The 21,232-nt window shown below is 41.8% G+C and overlaps 1 protein-coding gene across 8 annotated transcripts in view; it reads left to right on the top strand.

Moving 5' to 3' along the window:
- The window catches only part of TBCE (tubulin folding cofactor E), an 84,553-nt gene that overhangs the window by 8,970 nt on the left and 54,351 nt on the right, over nucleotides 1-21,232 (top strand). For 5 of the 8 annotated variants that reach the window (XR_002338966.1, XR_002338962.1, XR_002338963.1 and 2 more), the window contains exon 2: nucleotides 11,251-11,384. Coding sequence is in view for 2 of the 8 variants with exons in the window: in XM_021074397.1 (XP_020930056.1) it covers nucleotides 11,285-11,384 (100 nt within the window). In the remaining 6 variants the exon portion in view is untranslated. Of the gene's footprint in view, nucleotides 1-6,098; nucleotides 6,257-11,250; nucleotides 11,385-21,232 lie in introns of all 8 variants that reach the window. The other 3 variants (XR_002338964.1, XR_002338967.1, XR_002338965.1) reach the window with 2 other exon arrangements.

Raw genomic sequence — 21,232 nt, 5'->3', positions numbered from 1 at the left:
AGTAGAGGACCCTGACATACTGTGGGAAAAGAAACTCTTATTTTTGATAGGCTTCCCAAACAAAATGTTGAATGTACTCAAACTGCTTCCTTGGATATCAGGAAAGCATACTTTGAAAAAAATGAATTACCATACTCTTAAGATTCAATGTCCCAGTTAAAACTTTGGGAATTAAATGTCTTTTGTTTTTTGTTTTTTGCTTTAAGGAGGTTCCCAGGCTAGGGGTTGAATCAGAGCTGCAGCTGCCGGCCTACACCACAGCCACAACAACGGGGGATCTGAGCCTCATCTGAGACCTACACCACAGCTCATGACAACGCCAGATCCTTAACCTACTGAGCAAGGCCAGGGATCAAACCCACAACCTCATAGTTCCTAGTTGGATTTGTTTTCACTGCGCTGACGCAGGAACTTCTGACGTGTGTGTGTATTTCCTTTTTTTTTTTTGTCTTTTTAGGGCCATACCCACGGCACATGGAGGTTCCCAGGCTAGGGGTCAAATTGGAGCTATAGCCACCAGCGTACACCAGAGCCACAGCAATGCAGGATCCAAGCTGTGTCTGCAACCTACACCACAGCTCACGGAAATGCCGGATCCTTAACCTACTGAGCGAGGCCAGGGATCGAACCGTGTCCTCATGAATCTTAGTCGGGTTCCTTAACTTCTGAGCCATGATGGGAACTCCCTCCTGACCTATACTTTTTAATTGTAGTAAAGTATGTAAAATTTTCCATCCTAACCATTTTTTTTGGCTGTTCCAGCACCCATGCCATGCAAAAGTTCCCAGGCCAGGACTGGAATCTGCAGCACAGCAGTGACGATGTTGGATCCTTAATCCGCTGAGCCACCAGGAAACTCAATCTTCACCCCCCCCCCATTTTTGTGGCTCCATGGCTTATGAAATTTATAAAAAAATCAGATCCAGGCCGCAGTTGGGACCACTCCACAGCTTCGGCAACACTGTGCTGAGCCAGAGATGGAACCTGCACCCTGGTGCTGCAGAGGCACCACCTATCCCATTGTGCCCCAGTGGGAACTCTTTATCTTGACCATTTTTAATTAATTAATTTATTTATTTTTAGGGCCACATTCCTAGGCTAGGAGTTGAATCAGAGCTACAGCCACAACAACGTGGGATCTGAGCGGCATCTGTGTCCCACACCACAGCTCATGGCAACACTAGATCATTAACACACAGAGCGAGGCCAAGGATTGAACCTGAATCCTCATAGATACTAGTCAAATTTGTAACCTGCTGAGTCACTGCGGAAACTACAACCATTTTTAAATGTACATTTTAGTAGTGTTTAGTACATTCATATTATGGCTCAACCACCAGCACCATCCATCTTCAGAACTCTCTTTATTTTGCAGAACTGAAACTCTGTTGCCATTTAGCCAGTTCCCTATTTCCCCCTCCCTGCAGCCATTGGTCATCACCATTCTGACTTTCTCTATGAAGTTGACTACTATGTCTGTTTTTTTTTTAACTCCATAAATTTTATTATATTTATAGTTTTATGTCAGTCATCACAACCCAATTATACAGCATTTGCATCCAAACCCCTAGCCCTTCCCTTCCTGCTCAACCTGTGTCTTTTGGTAACCATGAGTTTTTCAAAGTCTGTGAGTCAGTTTCTGTTCTGCAAAGGAGTTTGTTGTATCCTTTTTTTAGATTCCACATATAAGTGATAGCATATGTTTGTGTCTTACTGTCTAACTTCACTTAGCATGATTATTTCTAGGTTCATCCACGTTGCTAAAAATGCCATTATTTCATTCCTTTTTGTGGCTGACTAATATTCCATTGTGTACATGTTCCACATCTTCTTTATCCACCCCTGTCAGTGGACATTTAGGTTGCTTCCATGTCTTGGCTATTGTATATACTGCTGCAATAGACATTGGGTACATACATCTTATCAAGTCATGGTTTTCTCTGGATAGATGCTCAGGAGTGGGATTGCTGAATCAAATGGTAATTCTATTTTTAGTGTTCTGAGGAATCTCCATACTGTTTTTCATAGTGGTTGCACCAGTTTACATTCCCACCAAGAGTGTAAGAGGATTCCCTTTTCTCCACACCCTCGCTAGCATTTATTGTTTATAGACTTTTTTTTGGCTTTTTTTAAAAATTAATTTAATTTATTTATTATTATTTTTATTTTTTTCCCACTGTACAGCAAGGGGATCAAGTTATCCTTACATGTATACATTTTTCCCCCCACCCTTTGTTCTGTTGCAATATGAGTATCTAGACATAGTTCTCAATGCTACTCAGCAGGATCTCCTTGTAAATCTATTCTAAGTTGTATCTGATAAGCCCAAGCTTCCGATCCCTCCCACTCCCTCCCTCTCCCATCAGGCAGCCACAAGTCTTTTCTCCAAGTCCATGATTTTCTTTTCTGAGGAGATGTTCATTTGTGCTGGATATTAGATTCCAGTTATAAGTGATGTCATATGGTATTTGTCTTTGTCTTTCTGGCTCATTTCACTCAGTATGAGATTCTCTAGTTCCATCCATGTTGCTGCAAATGGCATTATGTCATTCTTTTTTATGGCTGAGTAGTATTCTATTGCGTATATATACCACATCTTCCGAATCCAATCATCTGTCGATGGATATTTGGATTGTTTCCATGTCCTGGCTATTGTGAATAGTGCTGCAATGAACATGCAGGTGCATGTGTCTCTTTTTAGTAGAGTTTTGTCCGGATATATGCTCAAGAGTGGGATTGTGGGGTCATATGGAAGTTCTCTGTATAGATTTCTAAGGTATCTCCAAACGGTTCTCCATAGTGGCTGTACCAGTTTACATTCCCACCAACAGTGCAGGGGTTCCCTTTTCTCCACAGCCCCTCCAGCACTTGTTATTTGTGGACTTATTAATGAGGGCCATTCTGACTGGTGTGAGGTGGTATCTCATGGTAGTTTTGATTTGCATTTCTCTTATAATCAGCAATGTTGAGCATTTTTTCATGTGTTTGTTGGCCATCTGTATATCTTCCTTGGAGAACAGTCTATTCAGGTCTTTTGCCCATTTTTCCATTGGTTGATTGGCTTTTTTGCTGTTGAGTTGTATAAGTTGCTTATATATTCTAGAGATTAAGCCCTTGTCCGTTGCATCATTTGAAACTGTTTTCTCCCATTCTGTAAGTTGTCTTTTTGGTTTCTTTTTGATTTCCTTTTCTGTGCAAAAGCTTTTCAGTTTGATTAGGTCCCACTGGTTTATTTTTGCTCTTATTTCGATTGCTTTGGGAGACTGACCTGAGAACATATTCATGATGTTGATGTCAGAGAGTGTTTTGCCTATGTTTTTTTCTAGGAGTTTGATGGTGTCCTGTCTTATATTTAAGTCTTTCAGCCATTTTGAGTTTATTTTTGTGCATGGTGTGAGAGTATGTTCTAATTTCATTGCCTTGCATGCAGCTGTCCAGGTTTCCCAGCAATACTTGCTGAATAGACTTTCTTTTTCCCATTTTATATTCTTACCTGAAAACTATCAGCCAATATCTTTTTTTGCTTTTTAGTGCTGCAGCATATGGAGGTCCCAGGCTAGGGGGTCCAATCAGAGCTACAGCTGTTGGCCTATGCCACAGCCACAACAATGCCATTATTCATAGGAAAAAGTAAAAATTACTTATTCCGAAAATATTCATACAACTCAGGTATATACGTTAATAAGTGAAAGTATTCTTTCTCTTATCCCATTCCTCCTCTATCTGAATGACAGGAATACATACCCTGACTGACAGTGTATTTTGATTTCAGTGAAACATTTCACAAAGTTGATGACATTCTTGAATGTGAGCTGGATGGTTAGGAAGGCTTTTAACTAAAAAGTTTTACCCATGGGCTTCTGTCTTTGACCAGAATCTTATATTCTTTTTTGTCTTTGTTTTTAGAAAAATTGAACAGGACAGAGCTAGGAGAAATGGTTAATATATTGAGTTATCGGATGTTTAATATATATGAATGTAAAGTCCTGCATTTATAATATTATAATGTGTTAACTTTTACCTCAAAATTTAGTTATACAAGTCCTGGATAGAGAAGAGCAATTTGAAAGCTCTTGATGAGAAATAGGTAAACAAGTAGATTTTCCTTTCGTGCCAGTGTCAACAGTTACCCTTTTTTTGATGGATAGTTTGGCAATGACTTTCTGGAATCTTAAACATATTTATTTACTTGGAATTGTTTCAAGACTTTTTCCCTAGGAACTATTTCAAAGGACAGTAGAAATTTAGAAATGAAAGATGTTTTATTTTTTATTTTTATTTTTGTCTTTTTAGGGCTGCACCTGTGGCATACTGAAGTTCCCAGGGTAACAAAAAGACAAAAAAAAAAAAAAAAAAAAAAAAAAAAGAGAGAGACTGTGCTTAATAGATACTAAAACAAAACAAAACAAAAAACACCTTTATTCTGGAGTTCCCGTTGTGGCTCAGTGGTTAACGAATCTGACTAAGAACCATGAGGTTGAGGTTCGATCCCTGGCCTCACTCAGTGGGTCAAGGTTCTGGCGTTGCCATGAGCTGTAGTGTGGTTTGGATCCTGCGTTGCTGTGGCTGTGGCGTAGGCCGGCGGCTGCAGTTCCAGTAGACCCCTAGCCTGGGAACCTCCACATGCTGCGGGTGCAGCCCTAGAAAAGACAAAAAAAAAAAAAAAGAAAAAAAAAAGTTCCCAGGCTAGGGGTTGAATCGGAGCTGCAGCTGATGGCCTACACCACAGCCAGCAGCTGCAGTGTGGTTTGGATCCTGCGTTGCTGTGGCTGTGGCGTAGGCCGGCGGCTGCAGTTCCAGTAGACCCCTAGCCTGGGAACCTCCATATGCTGCGGGTGCAGCCCTAGAAAAGACAAAAAAAAAAAAAGAAAAAAAAAGTTCCCAGGCTAGGGGTTGAATCGGAGCTGCAGCTGCTGGCCTACACCACAGCCATAACAACACAGGATCCGAGCCACATCTGTGACCTACACCAAACTCATGGCAATGCCGGATTCTTATTAACCCACTGAGTGAGGCCACGGATTGAATCTGCCTTCTCATGGATACTGGTTGGGTTCATTACCACTGACCCAAGACAGGAACTCCTGAAAGATGTCTTTAGTTGTTTTCTTTGGCGTAGTAAACAATGAAAATACTACAATAGAGAAATGATTAATTATTGATGTCTAGCTTTGAAGTGATTAATATGATTCTGTGGCTGTATAAAAAGTTTATAGAATGCTAAAAGAAGAACAGAAATTATATAGCTAATTTCTATTGTTATAAAATTCTACTTATGTATTAATGAAAATTGAGAGGATGTTTAGGACTATTAAAAACTTTTAGGGTGTTGTAATTATAGTAAAATTTAAGCATTTTAATTTGATGATCAGAAAGTGATAGTAACTCAGGAATGTCTATGTAGTTTATTTATTTATTTATTTATTTATTTTTGGTCTTTTTGCTATTTCTTTGGGCCGCTCCCACGGCATATGGAGGTTCCCAGGCTAGGGGTCGAATCGGAGCTGTAGCCACTGGCCTACGCCACAGCCACAGCAACGTGGGATCCGAGCCGCGTCTGCAACCTACACCACAGCTCACGGCAACGCCGGACCGTTAACCCACTGAGCAAGGGCAGGGACCGAACCCTCATCCTCATGGTTCCTAGTCGGATTCGTTAACCACTGCGCCACGACGGGAACTCCTATTTTTTGTCTTTTTGTCTTTTCTCAGGCCACACCCTTAGCATATGGACATTCCCAGGCTAGGGGTGGAATCGGAGCTACAGCTGCTGGCCTACACCACAGCCACAGCCACGCCAGATCCAAGCTGCTTCTGTGACCTACACCACAGCTCACAGCAATGCTGGATCCTTAACTGACTGAGCGAGGCCAGGGATCGAACCCACAACCTCATCGTTTGTAGTCAGATTCGTTAACCACTGAGCCACAATGGGAACTCCTATTTAGTTGATTTCATTGAAATCTTAATAGCAAGCAACAGTCTTTCCTGTGAAAAGGGGGAAAAGTGAATGCAATATTGGGCTAATTATTAGATGTATGACCTTCAGACCATTGAACCACACACAGGACAAGTCACATTTGGACTATGTTTTTCAGTTTTAGGTGTTGTACTTTAAGAAAAGAAACAATAAGTGAATTATGGAGAAGACCTTGGAATTCACATGAGGATGATTTAAGGAGCTGGGATGTTTACCATGGTAAAGAGTTTAAGAGGTGGCAACAGGAAGAGGAGAGAGGAGAAATAATGATGACATGCAAGTATTTAAATGTCAGCTGGGGGAGTTCCTGCTGTGGTGCAGTGGGTTAATGATCTGGCTTGTCTCTGTGGTGGTACTGGTTAGATCACTGGCTTGATTCAGTGGGTTAAAGGAGCTGGCGTTTGGCGTTGCCACAACTGCAGAGTAGGTCTCAGATTCAGTCTCTGCTCTGGGAACTTCCATGTGCTGAGGGTGCAGCTGTATTTAAAGAAAAAGAAGAAAAGCCTGCGGTCAATGGGGAAGAGAGACTTTTATCCGCCAAATAGTTTATTGAATTCTCACAAGAACTGGCTTTTCTCATAACAAGTATTAGGAAAGAAGTAATGAAAAAATAAATGTCATCTGGGAAAGGGGAATGGTTTGACTATAGCTGCAGAGGGAGTACTAAAATCAGTTTGTGGAAATGATAGGGTGGCATATTTCATCTCTTTTTAAAGATCATGTAACAAGTGGAGTCACCCAAAAATTAATTGGGCTATCGCAGAGTTCCTGTCGTGGCTCAGCAGTTAACGAATCTGACTAGCATCCTTGAGGACACAGGTTCGATCCCTGGCCTTGCTCAGGTTAAGGATCCAGTGTTGCCGTGAGCTGTGGTGTAGGCTGCAGATGCACCTCGGATCCTGCATTACTGTGGCTGTGGTGTAGGTCAGCAGCTACAGCTTGGATTTGACCCCTAGTCTGGGAACCTCCATATGCTGAGAGTGTGGCCCTAAAAAGCCAAAAAAAAAAAAAAAAAAAAATTGGCTATCTTAGTTAGTGAACATGTAATATTTTACTTATTTTGTTTTTTGTTTTTGTTTTTTGTATTTATGACTCAATGAATTTATTACATTTATAGTTGTGCAATGATCATCACAATCCAATTTTATAGGATTTCCAACCCACAACCCCAGCGTATCCCCCCACCCCCCAAACTGTCTCCTTTGGAGACCCTAAGTTTTTCAAAGTTTGTGAGTCAATATCCGTTCTGCAAAGAAGTTCATTCTGTCCTTTTTTCAGATTCTACATGTCAGTGAAAGCATTTGATGTTGGTGTCTCATTGTCTGACTGACTTCACTTAGCGTGGTAATTTCTAGGTCCATCCATGTTGCTAAGAATGCCAGTATTTTGTTCTTTTTAATGGCTGAGTTATATTCCATTGTGTATATGTACCACATCTTCTTGATCCACTCCTCTGTCGATGGACATTTAGGTTGTTTCCATGTCTTGGCTATTGAAAATAGTGCTGCAATGAACATCGGAGTACAAGTGTCTTTGCGAGTCATGGTTTTCTCTGGATAGATGCCCAGGAGTGGAATTGCTGGATCAAATGGTAGTTCTATTTTTAGTTTTCTGAGGAATCTCCACGCTGTTTTCCATAGTAGTTGCACCAATTTACATTCCCACCAACAGAGTACTAGGATTCCTTTTTCTTCACACCCTCTCCAGCACTTACTGTTTGTAGACTTTTTGATGATGGCCATTCTGGCTGGTGTAAGGTGGTTCCTCATAGTGGTTTTGATTTGCATTTCTCTAATGATGAGTGATGTTGAACATTTTTTCACGTGTTTTTTGGCCATCTGCATGTCTTCTTTGGAGCATTGTCTGTTTAGATCTGCCCATTTTTTTGATGGGGTTGTTTGTTTTTTTGGTACTGAGCTGCAGAAGGTATTTATAAATTTTGGAGGTGAATCCCTTGTCAGTCGATTCATTTGCAAATATTTCTCCCATTCTGTGGGTTGTCTTTTCATTTTGTTTAGGGTTTCTTTGGCTGTGCAGAAACTTTTAAGTTTAATTAAGTCCCATTTGTTTATTTTTGTTTTTGTTGTCATTACTCTAAGAGGTGGATCTGAGAAGATGTTGCTGTCTGTCGTTTATGTCAGAGAGTGTTTGGCCTATGTTTTCCTCTAAGAGTTTTATAGTGTCTGGTCTTTTATCTAGGTCTTTAATCCATTTTGAGTTTATTTTTGTGTATGGTGTTAGGGAGTGTTCTAATTTCATTCTTCTACATGTGGCTGTCCGGTAATATTTAAATAAAAGGCTTAAAACCAAGGCTGGCACCCAGATGAACCTAACCAGGAACAGTGACATGCAGCACGTTTAGGCATTAGGAGCAGGCCCAGTGCAGGCAACTAGAGAAAATCTAACTAGTTGAGCAACTGACTTCAGGATGGTATGACTAGCCACTAACATGGGGGTATCAAAGTGATGGTGTTAGAAACAGGCCATGGAAGTGGAGCAATAACTGGCATCAAGTAGGTCTAAGTACAGGATACAGTGACTCTTGGGTGACTGCCCATAGGGAGAGGGAACCGAGGAATAGGTTACCAAGACGAGGGTCCAGTTTCTAGACCTCACAGAAGGTCACAGTATCAAGAAACAAGTATTAGAAGTGTTAAGAGACTAGACAGGATCATCAAAAAATACTGACATCTGAGTTTGCTGGTGGGTCAGCAGGTTAAGGATCTGGCATTGCCACTGCTGTGGCTCTGGTTACTGCTGTTGTAGCACAGGTTCAGTCCCTGGCTTGGGAACTTCCACACACCATGTGGAAAAAAAAAAAAAAAAAAAACATGATGCAGAGGTAATTACTAACCTTAGACACCATATACCTAATTATCTCAGGCCTGTGGGCATGACATGCAGGTAGGAAAGAAGAGAATTGTTACCAGACACCAAATAGGATCGAGCATGTGAAGGAACTAATTCAGAAGTTACTTATATATGTTAAAGGAAAATGACAATGCTTCGTAATGTCTTTTCTCTTCACTTCTAGTATTGTACTGCTTGGTTTCCTGCTCACCAAGCTGACCACTGCCTAGGTCTTCTCACCAAGCCATTGATCTCCAAGGTGGTCCCCTTACACTGAGCCCTGGCCAGAGCTGCAGACTAATTGTAGGGAGTGGTTACAAGTTTCTGGGTTTGGATAACTCCAGGCACTCTGGTTTGTGGAACCAAGATTCAGCCTGCTACTTTAACTGTTTGTAGGAATGGTGCTCAACTGTGATCTTAATAGTTTTTCTCCTCAGGGACCAGAACTTCGCATCTGAACATGGGCTTGTGAGTAGGGCCCTACATGTTGACCAGACTTCTTAGCTGCTGACTGGACTTACCAAAACATGGCTTCCCCACACCTGCCCTGACCCTCCTGTTGACTTAATCATCAAATTATCTGAACTGTTTTGACTTTTCCCACCAAGTTGAGGCTCCTGGAGGAGTTCCCTTTTGCTTTTCAACCCTGCTGGGCAAGTTTAGGTCTAGATGTTGGCTCCTTCCTGACTCATATTTAAACCGTCAAAATTCAGCCCCTTTTTGAAATAAGAATTAGGGAAAATGTTTTTATGAGAAATCAGAGCATCTAATTGAGAGAACCCATTATGAAACTTGGTAAGAGATAAAAATGCTCTTATTTTGTTTTACGGGGATAGCAGGTCAAATGTGACACAGACAGCTCTAATAATACAGGAAATGTCTACTGTTTCTTTCAAAAAGGGGAGTTCCCATTGTGGCCTGGTGGGGTAAGAACCCAGCATAGTGTCCATGAGGTTGCAGTTTTGATCCCTGGCCTTCCTCAGGTGTTGACACAAGCTGTGGCATAAGGTCGTAGATGTGGCTGGGATCTGGTGTTTTTGTTGCTGTGGTGTAGGTCTCAGCTGCAGGTCTGATTCAACTACTAGCCCAGGAATTTCCGTATGACACAGGTGTGGCTGTAAAACGAAAAAACAAAACAAACAAACAAAAAACCAAAAGTGTGATTTTAGGATTTCCTTGGTGGCTCAGCAGGTTAAGGATCTGGCGTTATCACTGCCGTGGCTCGTGTTACTGTTCTAGCATGGATTCAGTCCCTGGCATTGGAGCTTCTGTGTGCTGCAAATGCAGCCAAAAAATTTATTTTGATTTTTTATCCTAAGAAGATGTGATTAGCAGTGTATATTTTTCTAATTTTGTGCAATATGGTAATATTGTTACTGGAGAAAAGTACTTTCTCCTGTAACTTATGGTCTTTTCAAAATCCTTGCACTGCAACATTGCTGACTTTTTATAATGGAAGCTAGGTTTCATTTTGACAAAGATGAGGTACAGTGGAGATCTGTATTTGTGTTAGCAGAAAGAACACAAAGGTTTTAAGCCCTAGTCTCATAGCATCTGATGCTGTTGCTCCTTTATTCCTACTGACCTTGGATTCCAAGACACTAGGAGTCTGGTTTTCACTTTATCTTTTCTGGCTTTTCCTCCTAACTCTTTTGTAGGGTTTTTTTCTCCTCTCCCTTTTGAGTATTTTCTCAGAGTTCTCTCAGTGATTCAGTGATCCTTTTTTTTTTCTTTTCTTTTTTCTTTTTGCCGTTCCCTTGGCATGCAGAAGTTCCCAAGCCAGGTATTGAACCTGTGTCATAGCAGCGACCTGAGCCACAGCAGTGACAACACCAGATCCTTAACCCACTGAGCCACCAAGGAACTCCAGTGGTTTTTCTTTTTTCTTTTCCTTTCCTTTTCTTTTGGCTGTGCCCTTAGAAGTTTCTGGGCCAGGGATTGAACCTGTGCCACAGCAGTGACAACACCAGGTCCTTAACCTGCTGAGCCACCAGGGGACTCTAAAAAATGTATTTGATTTTCAAACATAGTTAGACAGTAAAATAAGAATCAGTTATGAGAGTCTAGTACATAAACCTTTAGGTTCTAATGTTCACCAAATATAAAAACTAAATTGGTCAGAAGCGTTGACTTCATGAATACCTAAATGAAGTTTTTGTTTTTGGCTGTGTCACAGCAGTAACTAGAGCCACAGCAGTGACAACGCAATTTAAAATATATATATATTTTTTTATTTATTTCTTTATTTTTATCATTTATTGATATATTTTTCTACTGTACAGCATAGTGACCCAGTTACACATACATGTATACATTCTTTTTTCTCACATTAAGTGTTCCATCATAAGTGACTAGACAGAGTTTTGTATTTTTTTAAAGAATATTGCTGAAATCTTGTCATTGTTGTGTTTTCTTCCTAGATCTCCTCATATTTTGGATTCTGGCTATGTTATAATGAATGACACTTTGACATCAGATGTCACTGGTCGGAGAGTTGAAGTTAATGGAGAACATGCAACTGTGCGTTTTTCTGGCATTGTCCCTCCTGTGGCAGGTAATTTATGGCCATGTGTGTGTGTGTGTGTGTGTGTGTGTGTGTGTGTGTGTATTTTCCAGTTGTTTCTGGGTCACCTTCCCAATAGCGCTTTATACCACCAATTTTGAGGAAACTAATAGCTAAGTTATATTAGCCTCTGATATATAGTTGTTTAATTTTGCTTACAATACACTGTGGTATCTATAGTTTTATTTGAGTATACACTTATCTAATTATTTAGTGTTGCTATTTTATATTTAGTCAATCTTAAAGTATCTTCTGAGTAAACTTTAAACAATAATAAAAAATCTGGGAGTTTCTGTCATGGCGCAGCAGAAATGAATCCAACTAGGAACCATGAGGTTCTGGGTTCCATCCCTGGCCTTGTTCAGTAGGTTAAGGATCTGGCATTGCCGTGAGCTGTGGTGTAGGTTGCAGACGTGGCTTGTATCTGCCATTGCTGTGGCTGTGGCATAGGCCAGCAGCTGTAACTCCGATTCGACACCTAGCCTGGAAACCTCCATATGATGCAGGTGCAGCCCTAAAAGAAAAACAAAAAAAAAAGGAAGAAAAAAATCTAGAATTCCCATAATCCTAAACTCAAAAATGAAGTAATTTTTTGCAGTTTCTTGTCATAAATCCATGTGTATTTAATTAGTTTAAATTGATATAAATACAGGAGTTCCTGTCATGGTACAATAGAAGTGAATCCGACTAGGAACCATGAGGTTTCGGGTTTGATCCCTGGCCTTGATCAGTGGGTTAAAGATCTGGCGTTGCCATGAGCTGTGGTGTAGATCGCAGACTCAGCTCAGATCTGGTGTGGTTGTGGCTGTGGTGTTGGCTGGCGGCTGTAGCTCTGACTAGACCCCTAGCCCAGGAACCTCCATATGCTGCGGGTGCGGCCCTAAAAAAAGGCAAAAATAAAATAAATTGATATAAATACAATTTTGTGTTACCATTTTTCACTTATGATTTGGTATATATTTATGTGCATTTCTATAGCATTATTTTACTTGTATTTCCATTTTTATTGATATATAATTGACATTAGTATCAGGTTTATAACATAACGATTCAATATTTTTAATTATTTATTTATTTATTTATTTATTTATTTATTTTTGTCTTTTGTCTTTGTTGTTGTTGTTGTTGTTGTTGTTGCTATTTCTTGGGCCGCTCCCGCGGCATATGGAGGTTCCCAGGCTAGGGGTTGAATCGGAGCTGTAGCCACCAGCCTACGCCAGAGCCACAGCAACGCGGGATCCGAGCCACGTCTGCGACCTACACCACAGCTCACGGCAACGCCGGATCGTTAACCCACTGAGCAAGGGCAGGGACCGAACCCGCAACCTCATGGTTCCTAGTCGGATTCGTTAACCACTGCGCCACGACGGAACTCCAATATTTTTAATTATTGCAAAATGATAACCACAGAAAGTCTGTCCAACATCCATCACCACACATATTTACACATTTTTTTCTTTTGATGAGATTTTAAGATCTGTTCTCTTGGAGTTCTCATTGTGGCTCAGTGGTAATGAACTCGACGAGTATCAGTGAGGACAAGGGTTTGATCCCTAGCTTTGTGTTATAGACCAGCAGCGACAGCTCCAATTCCACCCCTAGCCTGGGAACTTCCATGTGCCTTGGGTGTGGCCCTAAAAAGACAAAAAAATCTACTCTCTTAGCAATTTTTAAATACACAATGCTCTATTCACCATACTATACTGTAATAGTATACTATATGTGTAGTGTGTGTGTGTATATATATGTATGATAAAGAACTATAGTTCCCATGCTGTATGTTACATCTCTAGGATTTATTTTATTGCTAGAAGTTTATACCTTTTGACCCCTTTTACCCATTTTACCCACCCCTCTATCTTCTACCTCTGATACCACTAGTCTGATCTTTTCTTTGTATCCTTGTATTTTTTCTCCCCTTTCTTTCCTTTTCTTTTTTTAAAGATTCCACATACAGGAGTTAACCTTTGTCGCTTAATGGAAACCAGTCTGACTAGTATCCATGAGCATGTAGGTTCGATCCCTGGCTTCACTCGGTGGGTTTAAGGATCCAGCATTGCTCTAAGTTGTAGTGTAGGTCGCAGGTGCAGCTCAGATCTGGGGTTGCTGTGGCTTTGGCCAGCAGCTACAGCTCCAATTTGACCTGTAGCCTGGGAACCTCCATATGCTGCAAGTGCAGCCCTTAAAAAAAAAAAAGATTCCACATACAAGCGATACAAGTGAGATCATACAGTATTTGTCTTTCTCTGACTTATTTCACAGTATAATGCTCTCAAGGTCCACCCAGGTTAAGATTTCCTTCCTGTTTATGGCTGAATGCAACTCCATTGTATATATGTATGACATCTTCTTTATCTATTCATCTATCCATGGACACTTTAGTTGCTTTCATGTCTTGGCTCTGTAAGTAATGCTGCAGTAAACATGGGGTGCAGCTATCTTTTCAAGTTAGTGGTTTTGTTTCCTTTGGATAATAACTCAGAAGTGTAGCTGTGGGTCCTATGATACTTTTTCTCCCCCCCCCATGGTACTTTTAATTTTTTTGAGAAATCTCCATACTGTTTTCCATAATGGCTGCACCAATTTACATTCCTACCAACAGTGTGCAAGGGTTCCCGTTTCTCCGTAGCCCCGTCATACACTTGTGCCAAGGGTTCCCGTTTCTCCGTAGCCCCGTCATCACTTGTTATTTCTTGTCTTTTTGATAATAGCATTTCTAACATATGTGAGGTAACAGCTAATTGTGGTTTTGATTTGCATTTACCTGATGGTTAGTGAATGTTGAGCATCTTTTCATGTACCTGCTGGCCAATCTGTATGTCTCCTTTGGAAAAAGGTCTCTTTAGAGCTTCTGCACAATTTTAAATCAGATTTTGTTTTTCTATTGAGTTGTGTGAATTCTTTATATGTTTTGGATATTAACCCCTTGTCAGATATATGATTTGCAGATATTTCTCCCATCTGATTCGTTGCCTTTTCATTTTGTTGGTTTCCCTTGTATTTCTTAATGGTTACATTTAGAATAGTACATATGTTGTTTAATCATTCCTCCTTTTTAGACAATAATCTAGTTTTTTACTTTTGTAAATAAATTATAGTAGACTTACTTATTATATGTCTTAGTCAAGCAACAAATATTTAAATATCTTCCGTGTATTAGGAATGGGCCTGAATTAATACAGGGGGATTCAGGGAGTTCCCGTCGTGGCGCAGTGGTTAACGAATCCTACTAGGAATCATGAGGTTGCGGGTTCGGTCCCTGCCCTTGCTCAGTGGGTTAACGATCCGGCGTTGCCGTGAGCTATGGTGTAGGTTGCAGACACGGCTTGGATCCCGCGTTGCTGTGGCTCTGGTGTAGGCCGGTGGCTATAGCTCCAATTGGACCCCTAGCCTGGGAACCTCCATATGCTGAGGGAGCGGCCCAAGAAATAGCAAAAAGACAAAAAAAACAAAAACAAAAACAGGGGAATTCAGTGATAAACTTACACCACAGGATCTCAAAGTGTGGTCCCTGATCAGTGTCAGCATCACTTGGTTACTTGTTAGAAATGCTGATTCTTGAGCCTTATCCCAGAACTACTGAATCAGAGACTCTGGAGGTGGGGCCCAGCGATCTAGGTTTTTAAGAAGCCCTCCAGGGTATTTTAGCAAGTTCACTATAGTTTAAGAACCACTGAACTAGATAGGTACAGACTCCATCTTCATGGGCCCACGATTTACCAGGATGTTTAGTATGGAGAGGGTTTCCTCCCTTTTTTGACTTGGATTATTGGTAAATTGGAAGAGAAAGTAACATTTAAAGTCAGATGATAAGCAGTGTTAATTGCTGATTAAGCAAGCCTTGTGTACCAGGTGCTTTTACATATGCCCTCCACTTTGAACAGGAACATTATTACAACTCTAAAGTTAAAATAGCAATTCTAAATGTAGATATTATTTGTCCCACTTTTATAGACGAGAAGACCAAGACTCAGGTCTCAAAGCTTTCTTACAGAGAGCAGGGATTTGAATCTGTGCTTTAGAGCCCAGACACTTTCTATTCTCTTGCTTCTCAAGAATATGAATATTTTAGATTCTTGATATGTATATTGCAAAGTTGCTATCTGAAAGTATTGCATCAGTGTCCAGGTCTTGGAAATGTTTAATGCCCCAGTTCTCTGGGTAACAGACTGTGATGGAGTTTCACTGTTTGGAAGTGTATTGCTCAGAAAGTGTGTTAGGCAGTTGAGATTCCCATACAAGGGAAGGGAAGAGGAGGGAGCTGGATTGGGCAGAGGGGGATGTTGGGCTGTAATGTAGTCTAAACAAAGGTTTCAGCTGACCCTGTAGAGTAACTGAAAATAGGATGGCCCTTCAGAGTCTTTCCTAGTTGAGGTGTGATGATCTGTCATTGGGTTCTGGTTGCCCTAGGAAGGAGGTTTGAACAGGAGCAAGGTGGTTTTTTCAATGGAGACAATTCTAAAAGCTGGCCCACAGTTGAGTGCTAACTGCCAAAAGCCAGTACTCCCAGCAGCTGGGGCGGAATACGATCCAATTTCTAAAGGCAAATTGGAGTGGCCCATCGCAAATAGAATAATTTAGATGGGAGCTATTTAATGGTAGTTTAGCAAATACGATACATATTTGCTGTTAGAAATTATTTATTAAATTGCCTGTGAGTTTGACACTTTCTTCAGGTATGTATTATCAGGCAGTTTTTCTTCCCTGAAAGTTATAATTCTGTAAAGCAGGAGCTACTGTGCACTTTCAATTTTAATTTAAATTGTGTATAATTTATTAGTTATAGCATTGTGTGGGGGCATTCTGTTACTTCAGTTGGTGCTACTTTTGTTTTTCTTTTAGAGATCGATCATCTGTGGGGTTGATACAAAGATGCAGAGAAATTGAGCACAGATTTAGTATTTACTCTTGGGGTTACTGCAGTGGATGTTGTTATTGAGCTGTTGTGACAACTAAATGAGTTAAAGGATTAAATGCGCTTAGACCAGTTACTGGTGCATGCTGAGCACATAGAATGGTGGCATCTAGAACTGCGAGTGCCTAGTAGGTGCTCACTATGTTTGTTGAGTGACTGAATGATGTCACACATCCAGTGAGATAGACAGCATTATTCCTGTTTTCTGGATAAGGAAACTGAAAGGTTAAGTTGACTTGGGATCACCTGCTTAGGAATCTGTGAGGCAGGATTTAACCCAGGTGCTCTGATTTTCAAGCCCTGTGATGAGTAAATTGTAGAAGAATCACGAAACTAAGTAAGGGCAGATTCTGAGCTGTAGAGGGTTAACAGTGCTCAAGGAGGTATCAGTTCAGGGGAAGAAAAGACTGGGTAGGGAGGTTGATCTGCTGCTGGATCTGCTGCTGTGCGTTACAGATTGCTGGGCCCTGTATTTTCTCTGCTTTAGGGCTGTAGGGAGCAGGGCTATGAGCACAGATTCCCAATACCCTACAGCTGGTTCCCCAGGTGCTCAGAGGGCTGGGAACTCTCGCACTTCCACAGAGCGACTGTGCTGGACCTCCAGAGCAGGCTGGGCTTTAGCAAACTAAAGCGGCTTAGTCCAGTCTGTCTCTGCTGACCTTTGGTTCCTTCCTAGCCCCTCCTCCAGGCTATGGTGCTGCTGAGACCCAGGCCTGCGTGAATCCTCTTAATGCCGAGTCCAATTAAGTGGCTCCCCTGGTATCTGTAGGCTCCAGGTAAGATATCTGGGTGGCCCTGTCCTCATCTGGCTGTCATTTGGGGAATGTTCACTGTTCACAAGAAAGAGCTTCACTCCTTTGCTTTGGTTCCTCGCCGACTAAACTCGCTGATTCTGAACATTTGATAAATGATGGCTTGTAATTTGGAGGAAGGTCCCAGGAGCTGCCCAGACCCATGGAGAGAGCAACGTGGCTCAGTCCATCCATGGCCTCCCTATCTGCCTGGCCAGGCCATGTTGTTTGGGGAAACTGGTTTTGTTCTGCTTTCCATTGAAACAGGAGCTGAGGGAAATCGGTTGTCTGCTGCTGGGAAATGCAGACTTCTTTGCTTTTCTTCCTGGCAGAGCCCAGCTTGAGTGCCAGGCAGACGAGGAGGGACAAGGGTGGGTTCTCAGGGGCCTGGGCTGTGCTCTCCCCCAAGTTCTGGAACTCAGATGAGTAAGGGTGACCTTGGAAGACCCTGAAGAGCCTTGGGCCGCATTCAGCCTATGGTGGTGGCAAGTAGCCCTACATAGGGGCATGGAGGCCTACTTCCTCCTGCTCCTCACTGCCGCTCGACTTGGAGTCAGTCCCTTAACCCTTTCTTTCACCTCCACATGAACAGCCCTCTGTATCCACTTAGGCCAGCGGCCATCTCCCCTCCCTGACCACCCCCTGGGGCCAGGGATCACCACAGCTGCTCTGCGTGCTCCCTAGGATGGTCCTGATGCTCAGAGGGCCACCTAGTGGACAAGTTATTACACTGTGAAACTGCAAATTCTCTTCACCCCAGGAAAGTCGGAGCTGACACTTTGGGCTTCCCAAAGCCCACAGATCCCTGGCTGAGTGGGGTGAGGTATGTGGGCCCAGTGTATGGGGGTGTTGGATCTTATGGGACGTTTTGGGAGCCTTGCTGCTTTTTTTTTCTTTTCACAGCTGCACCTGCAGCACATGGAAGTTCCCAAGTCAGTGGTGGAATCAGAGCTACATCTGCAACCTACACTACAGCTCACGGAAATGCCACACCTTAACTCACTGAGCGAGGCCAGGGATGGAACTGCATCCTCACAGAGACAATACCGTGTCCTTAACCCACTGAGCCACAACAGGAACTCCTCTTTTTCTTTTGTTAGTATTTATTAACATAATACATGAACATGGTAAAAATACAGTACAGAGAGGAGTTCTAGATAGCTTAGCAGTTAGGAACTCGATGTTGTCACTGCTGTGGCTCAGGTTCAATCCCTGGGGCGGAAACTCTGACATGCCCCCCCAAGAAAAAAAAAAAAATAGTACAGAAGGGCTTATGGTGAAAGCAACTGTGTCCAGCCGTGGGTGTTTTTTCACTCATTGTTTTTGATGTTTTCTTGGCTACGTATTCTGAGGTCATAGCGTCTCTTCGGTTATGAGATGTTTTCTTCTAAAATGACTTTGATAATTTTACCTGCTTTTTCTTTCTTTCTCCTGTTGGTTGGGTATGGGATCTCCTGGATGGATTCTCTGTTTTGTTTGTTTCTTCCTCCTTATAGTTAGTTGAAAAAAATTACTGTTTGTCTTGTAAAATTCTGGATTTTTCTCATTGCATCCTCATGATTTCATTAATATGTTTTCTGTCCTCTGCATTCCTTGTTAATTGGTGGTTACATAGAGCCTTTTCAGATATTTTGGGTTTTATACAAATACTTCATAGGTGATTATATTTGTCAGGAAGCAGATAATGTCTGGTTGTATCTCTCTCTCTCTTTTTTTTTTGGTTTTTTTTTTTTTATTAAAGATTTTTGTTATTCTTTCTCTCCCACTCTACCTTTTTTTTATTATTATTTTTTAAATTTTTTGTCTTTTTGCTATTTCTTGGGCCGCTCCTGCGGCATATGGAGGTTCCCGGGCTAGGGGTTGAATTGGAGCTGCAGCCACCGGCCTGGGATCGGAGCCGCGTCTGCAGCCTACACCACACTCACGGCATCGCCAGATCGTTAACCCACTGAGCAAGGGCAGGGACCGAACCCGAAACCTCATGGTTCCTAGTCGGATTCGTTAACCACTGCGCCACGACGGGAACTCCTTTTTTTGGTTTTTTTAGGACTACATCTGAGATATAGAAGTTCCCAGGCTAGGGGCTGAATGGGAGCTACTAGTGCCAGCCTGTGCCACAGCAATGCCAGATCTGAGCCACATCTGGGACCTATACCACAGCTCATGGTAACACCAGATTGTTTAACCTACTGAATGAGGCCAGGGATGGAACCCTCATCCTCATGGTTACTGGCTGGGTTTGTTACCACCAAGCCACAGTGGGAACTCCCAGTTTACCTCTTTTTGCTATGGTAGCTGTTGTTGGTGTATATTGCTAATGTCCATTATCTGATTTGAGCTTGTAAAAGGGTGACATTCTGATGGTTTTCTTTCTTTTGTCATCATTCTTCTGGTAGGTGAGATAAGCAGCTGGACAAATTGTATCATGGAAAATGTCCCTGTGGTAGTTACTTGCTTTCCGAAATAATTGGATGACTGAAATGCGGGATAAATGTTCGCTTCTCTCCTTTTATTTATCAGGCTTCATAATAATGAATTGATTCACTAGAAGACCAATGAACTTAAACGTCTTTAAAAAGTCACAGGTTTAAACATTTTGATATGTTTCAGTTCATTGCTGTTATTATTGATGCTCGAATTATCCCATCTATGCCAAGTAGGAACCTTTCAGATTGGTGCCTTAGTACTTTTGGTGTGACCCCATGGTTTTTGATAGTTTCCTTATCCTATCAGGTATAGGAAACTATCAAATGTGTAGGGTTCATCATACACGTTTTTTTCCCAATATCACAATTAGCCATTTCCTCAAGAGCCCGTTTTTTTTTTTTTTTTAATGGCAAATAGCTTTTGAAGGCCTCAATCTGGGCTCTAAGTGATTTTGGGGAAACAGCAGTGAGTGATGGCTTGAAGTGAGATCTTAATTTCTTGCTCAGGAATTGAATCTGGACCTCCTGGGTGAAAACCAGGAATCCTGGCTACTAGACCAGCTAGAAAAGCAGAGTTGCCCTGATTCTTGCCCTCTTTTGAAGGCAAGAATGTTTCAAGTAGGCATGTAGGGGAGCACACAGATGAGTAGTTTATTTAGGACAGAGCAAGGCAGAAATACACACCCAAAAGAGGGGTGTAAGTGCTGGTGTCTTCCTGAATGAGGAGTGCACCAGGGAGGTGATTTAAATTACTTATATGGGGCAGTTCTTCTGGGTCTTTGTTTTCATTTGGCCAATTATCTTGTTTTATTTCTCACACCTGACCAGACCCAGGGCCCTCCCCATATGCGTGTGCATTTTTGGCCAAGATGAATACCTGAGCAGTGGCTTATGGGAAGGTTAACAGGACTTATTATGGCCTGGCACTCCTTTCCTTTTGACCCCTAGCAATCTTTTCTGTGCATGTGTAATTGGGGAGGTTTCCTTGACTCCAGGAGTGATTGAAGTGGTCATCTTATCTCTCTACTCCAACAGAGCTCAGCTCCTGCCATTAACTTTCCCTTTGATGTGTCAAAGAGAAGCAAGGCCCAATTTATTCAGCCTGACAAGTCCCAGCTGTTCTCAGCCCAGGGGCCCATCTACCTCCTGTTACTGGTAATTGTTTTTAGGCCTTTTTTAGTGGACAGAGTTATATTTGTAGAATTAATTCCTAGAAGTAGAATAGATTTAAGGAGGATATGTGTATTTTTTGGTACTTATTATAAAAAGTTTCACACGTGCAGAAAAGTAGAGACTAGGGAGTTCCCGTTGTGGCGCAGTGGTTAACGAATCTGACTAGGAGCTATGAGGTTTCGGGTTTGATCCCTGCCCTTGCTTAGTGGGTTAACGATCCGGCATTGCTGAGAGCTGTGGTGTAGATTGCAGACACGGCTCAGATCCCGAGTTGCTGTGGTTCTGGCGTAGGCTGGCAGCTACAGCTCCAATTAGACCCCTAGCCTGGGAACCTCTGGGAGCAGCCCAAGAAATGGCAAAAAGACAAAAAAAAAAAAAAAAAAAAAGGAAAAGTGGAGACTAGTATAAGAAACACTTGTATAAGTATGCTTGTAACGTCAATTTAATGAGTTTTTTTGGGGTTTTTTTTTTTTTTTTTTGGTTGTTTTTTTGTCTTTTTACCTTTTCTAGGGCTGCTTCCACAGCATATGGAAG

Source organism: Sus scrofa, chromosome 14 (assembly GCF_000003025.6).
Source record: "Sus scrofa isolate TJ Tabasco breed Duroc chromosome 14, Sscrofa11.1, whole genome shotgun sequence".
Lineage (NCBI taxonomy): Eukaryota > Metazoa > Chordata > Mammalia > Artiodactyla > Suidae > Sus > Sus scrofa.
The sequence above is the reverse complement of the archived record's forward strand: the minus strand, read 5'-3'. Positions and strand labels throughout refer to the sequence as shown.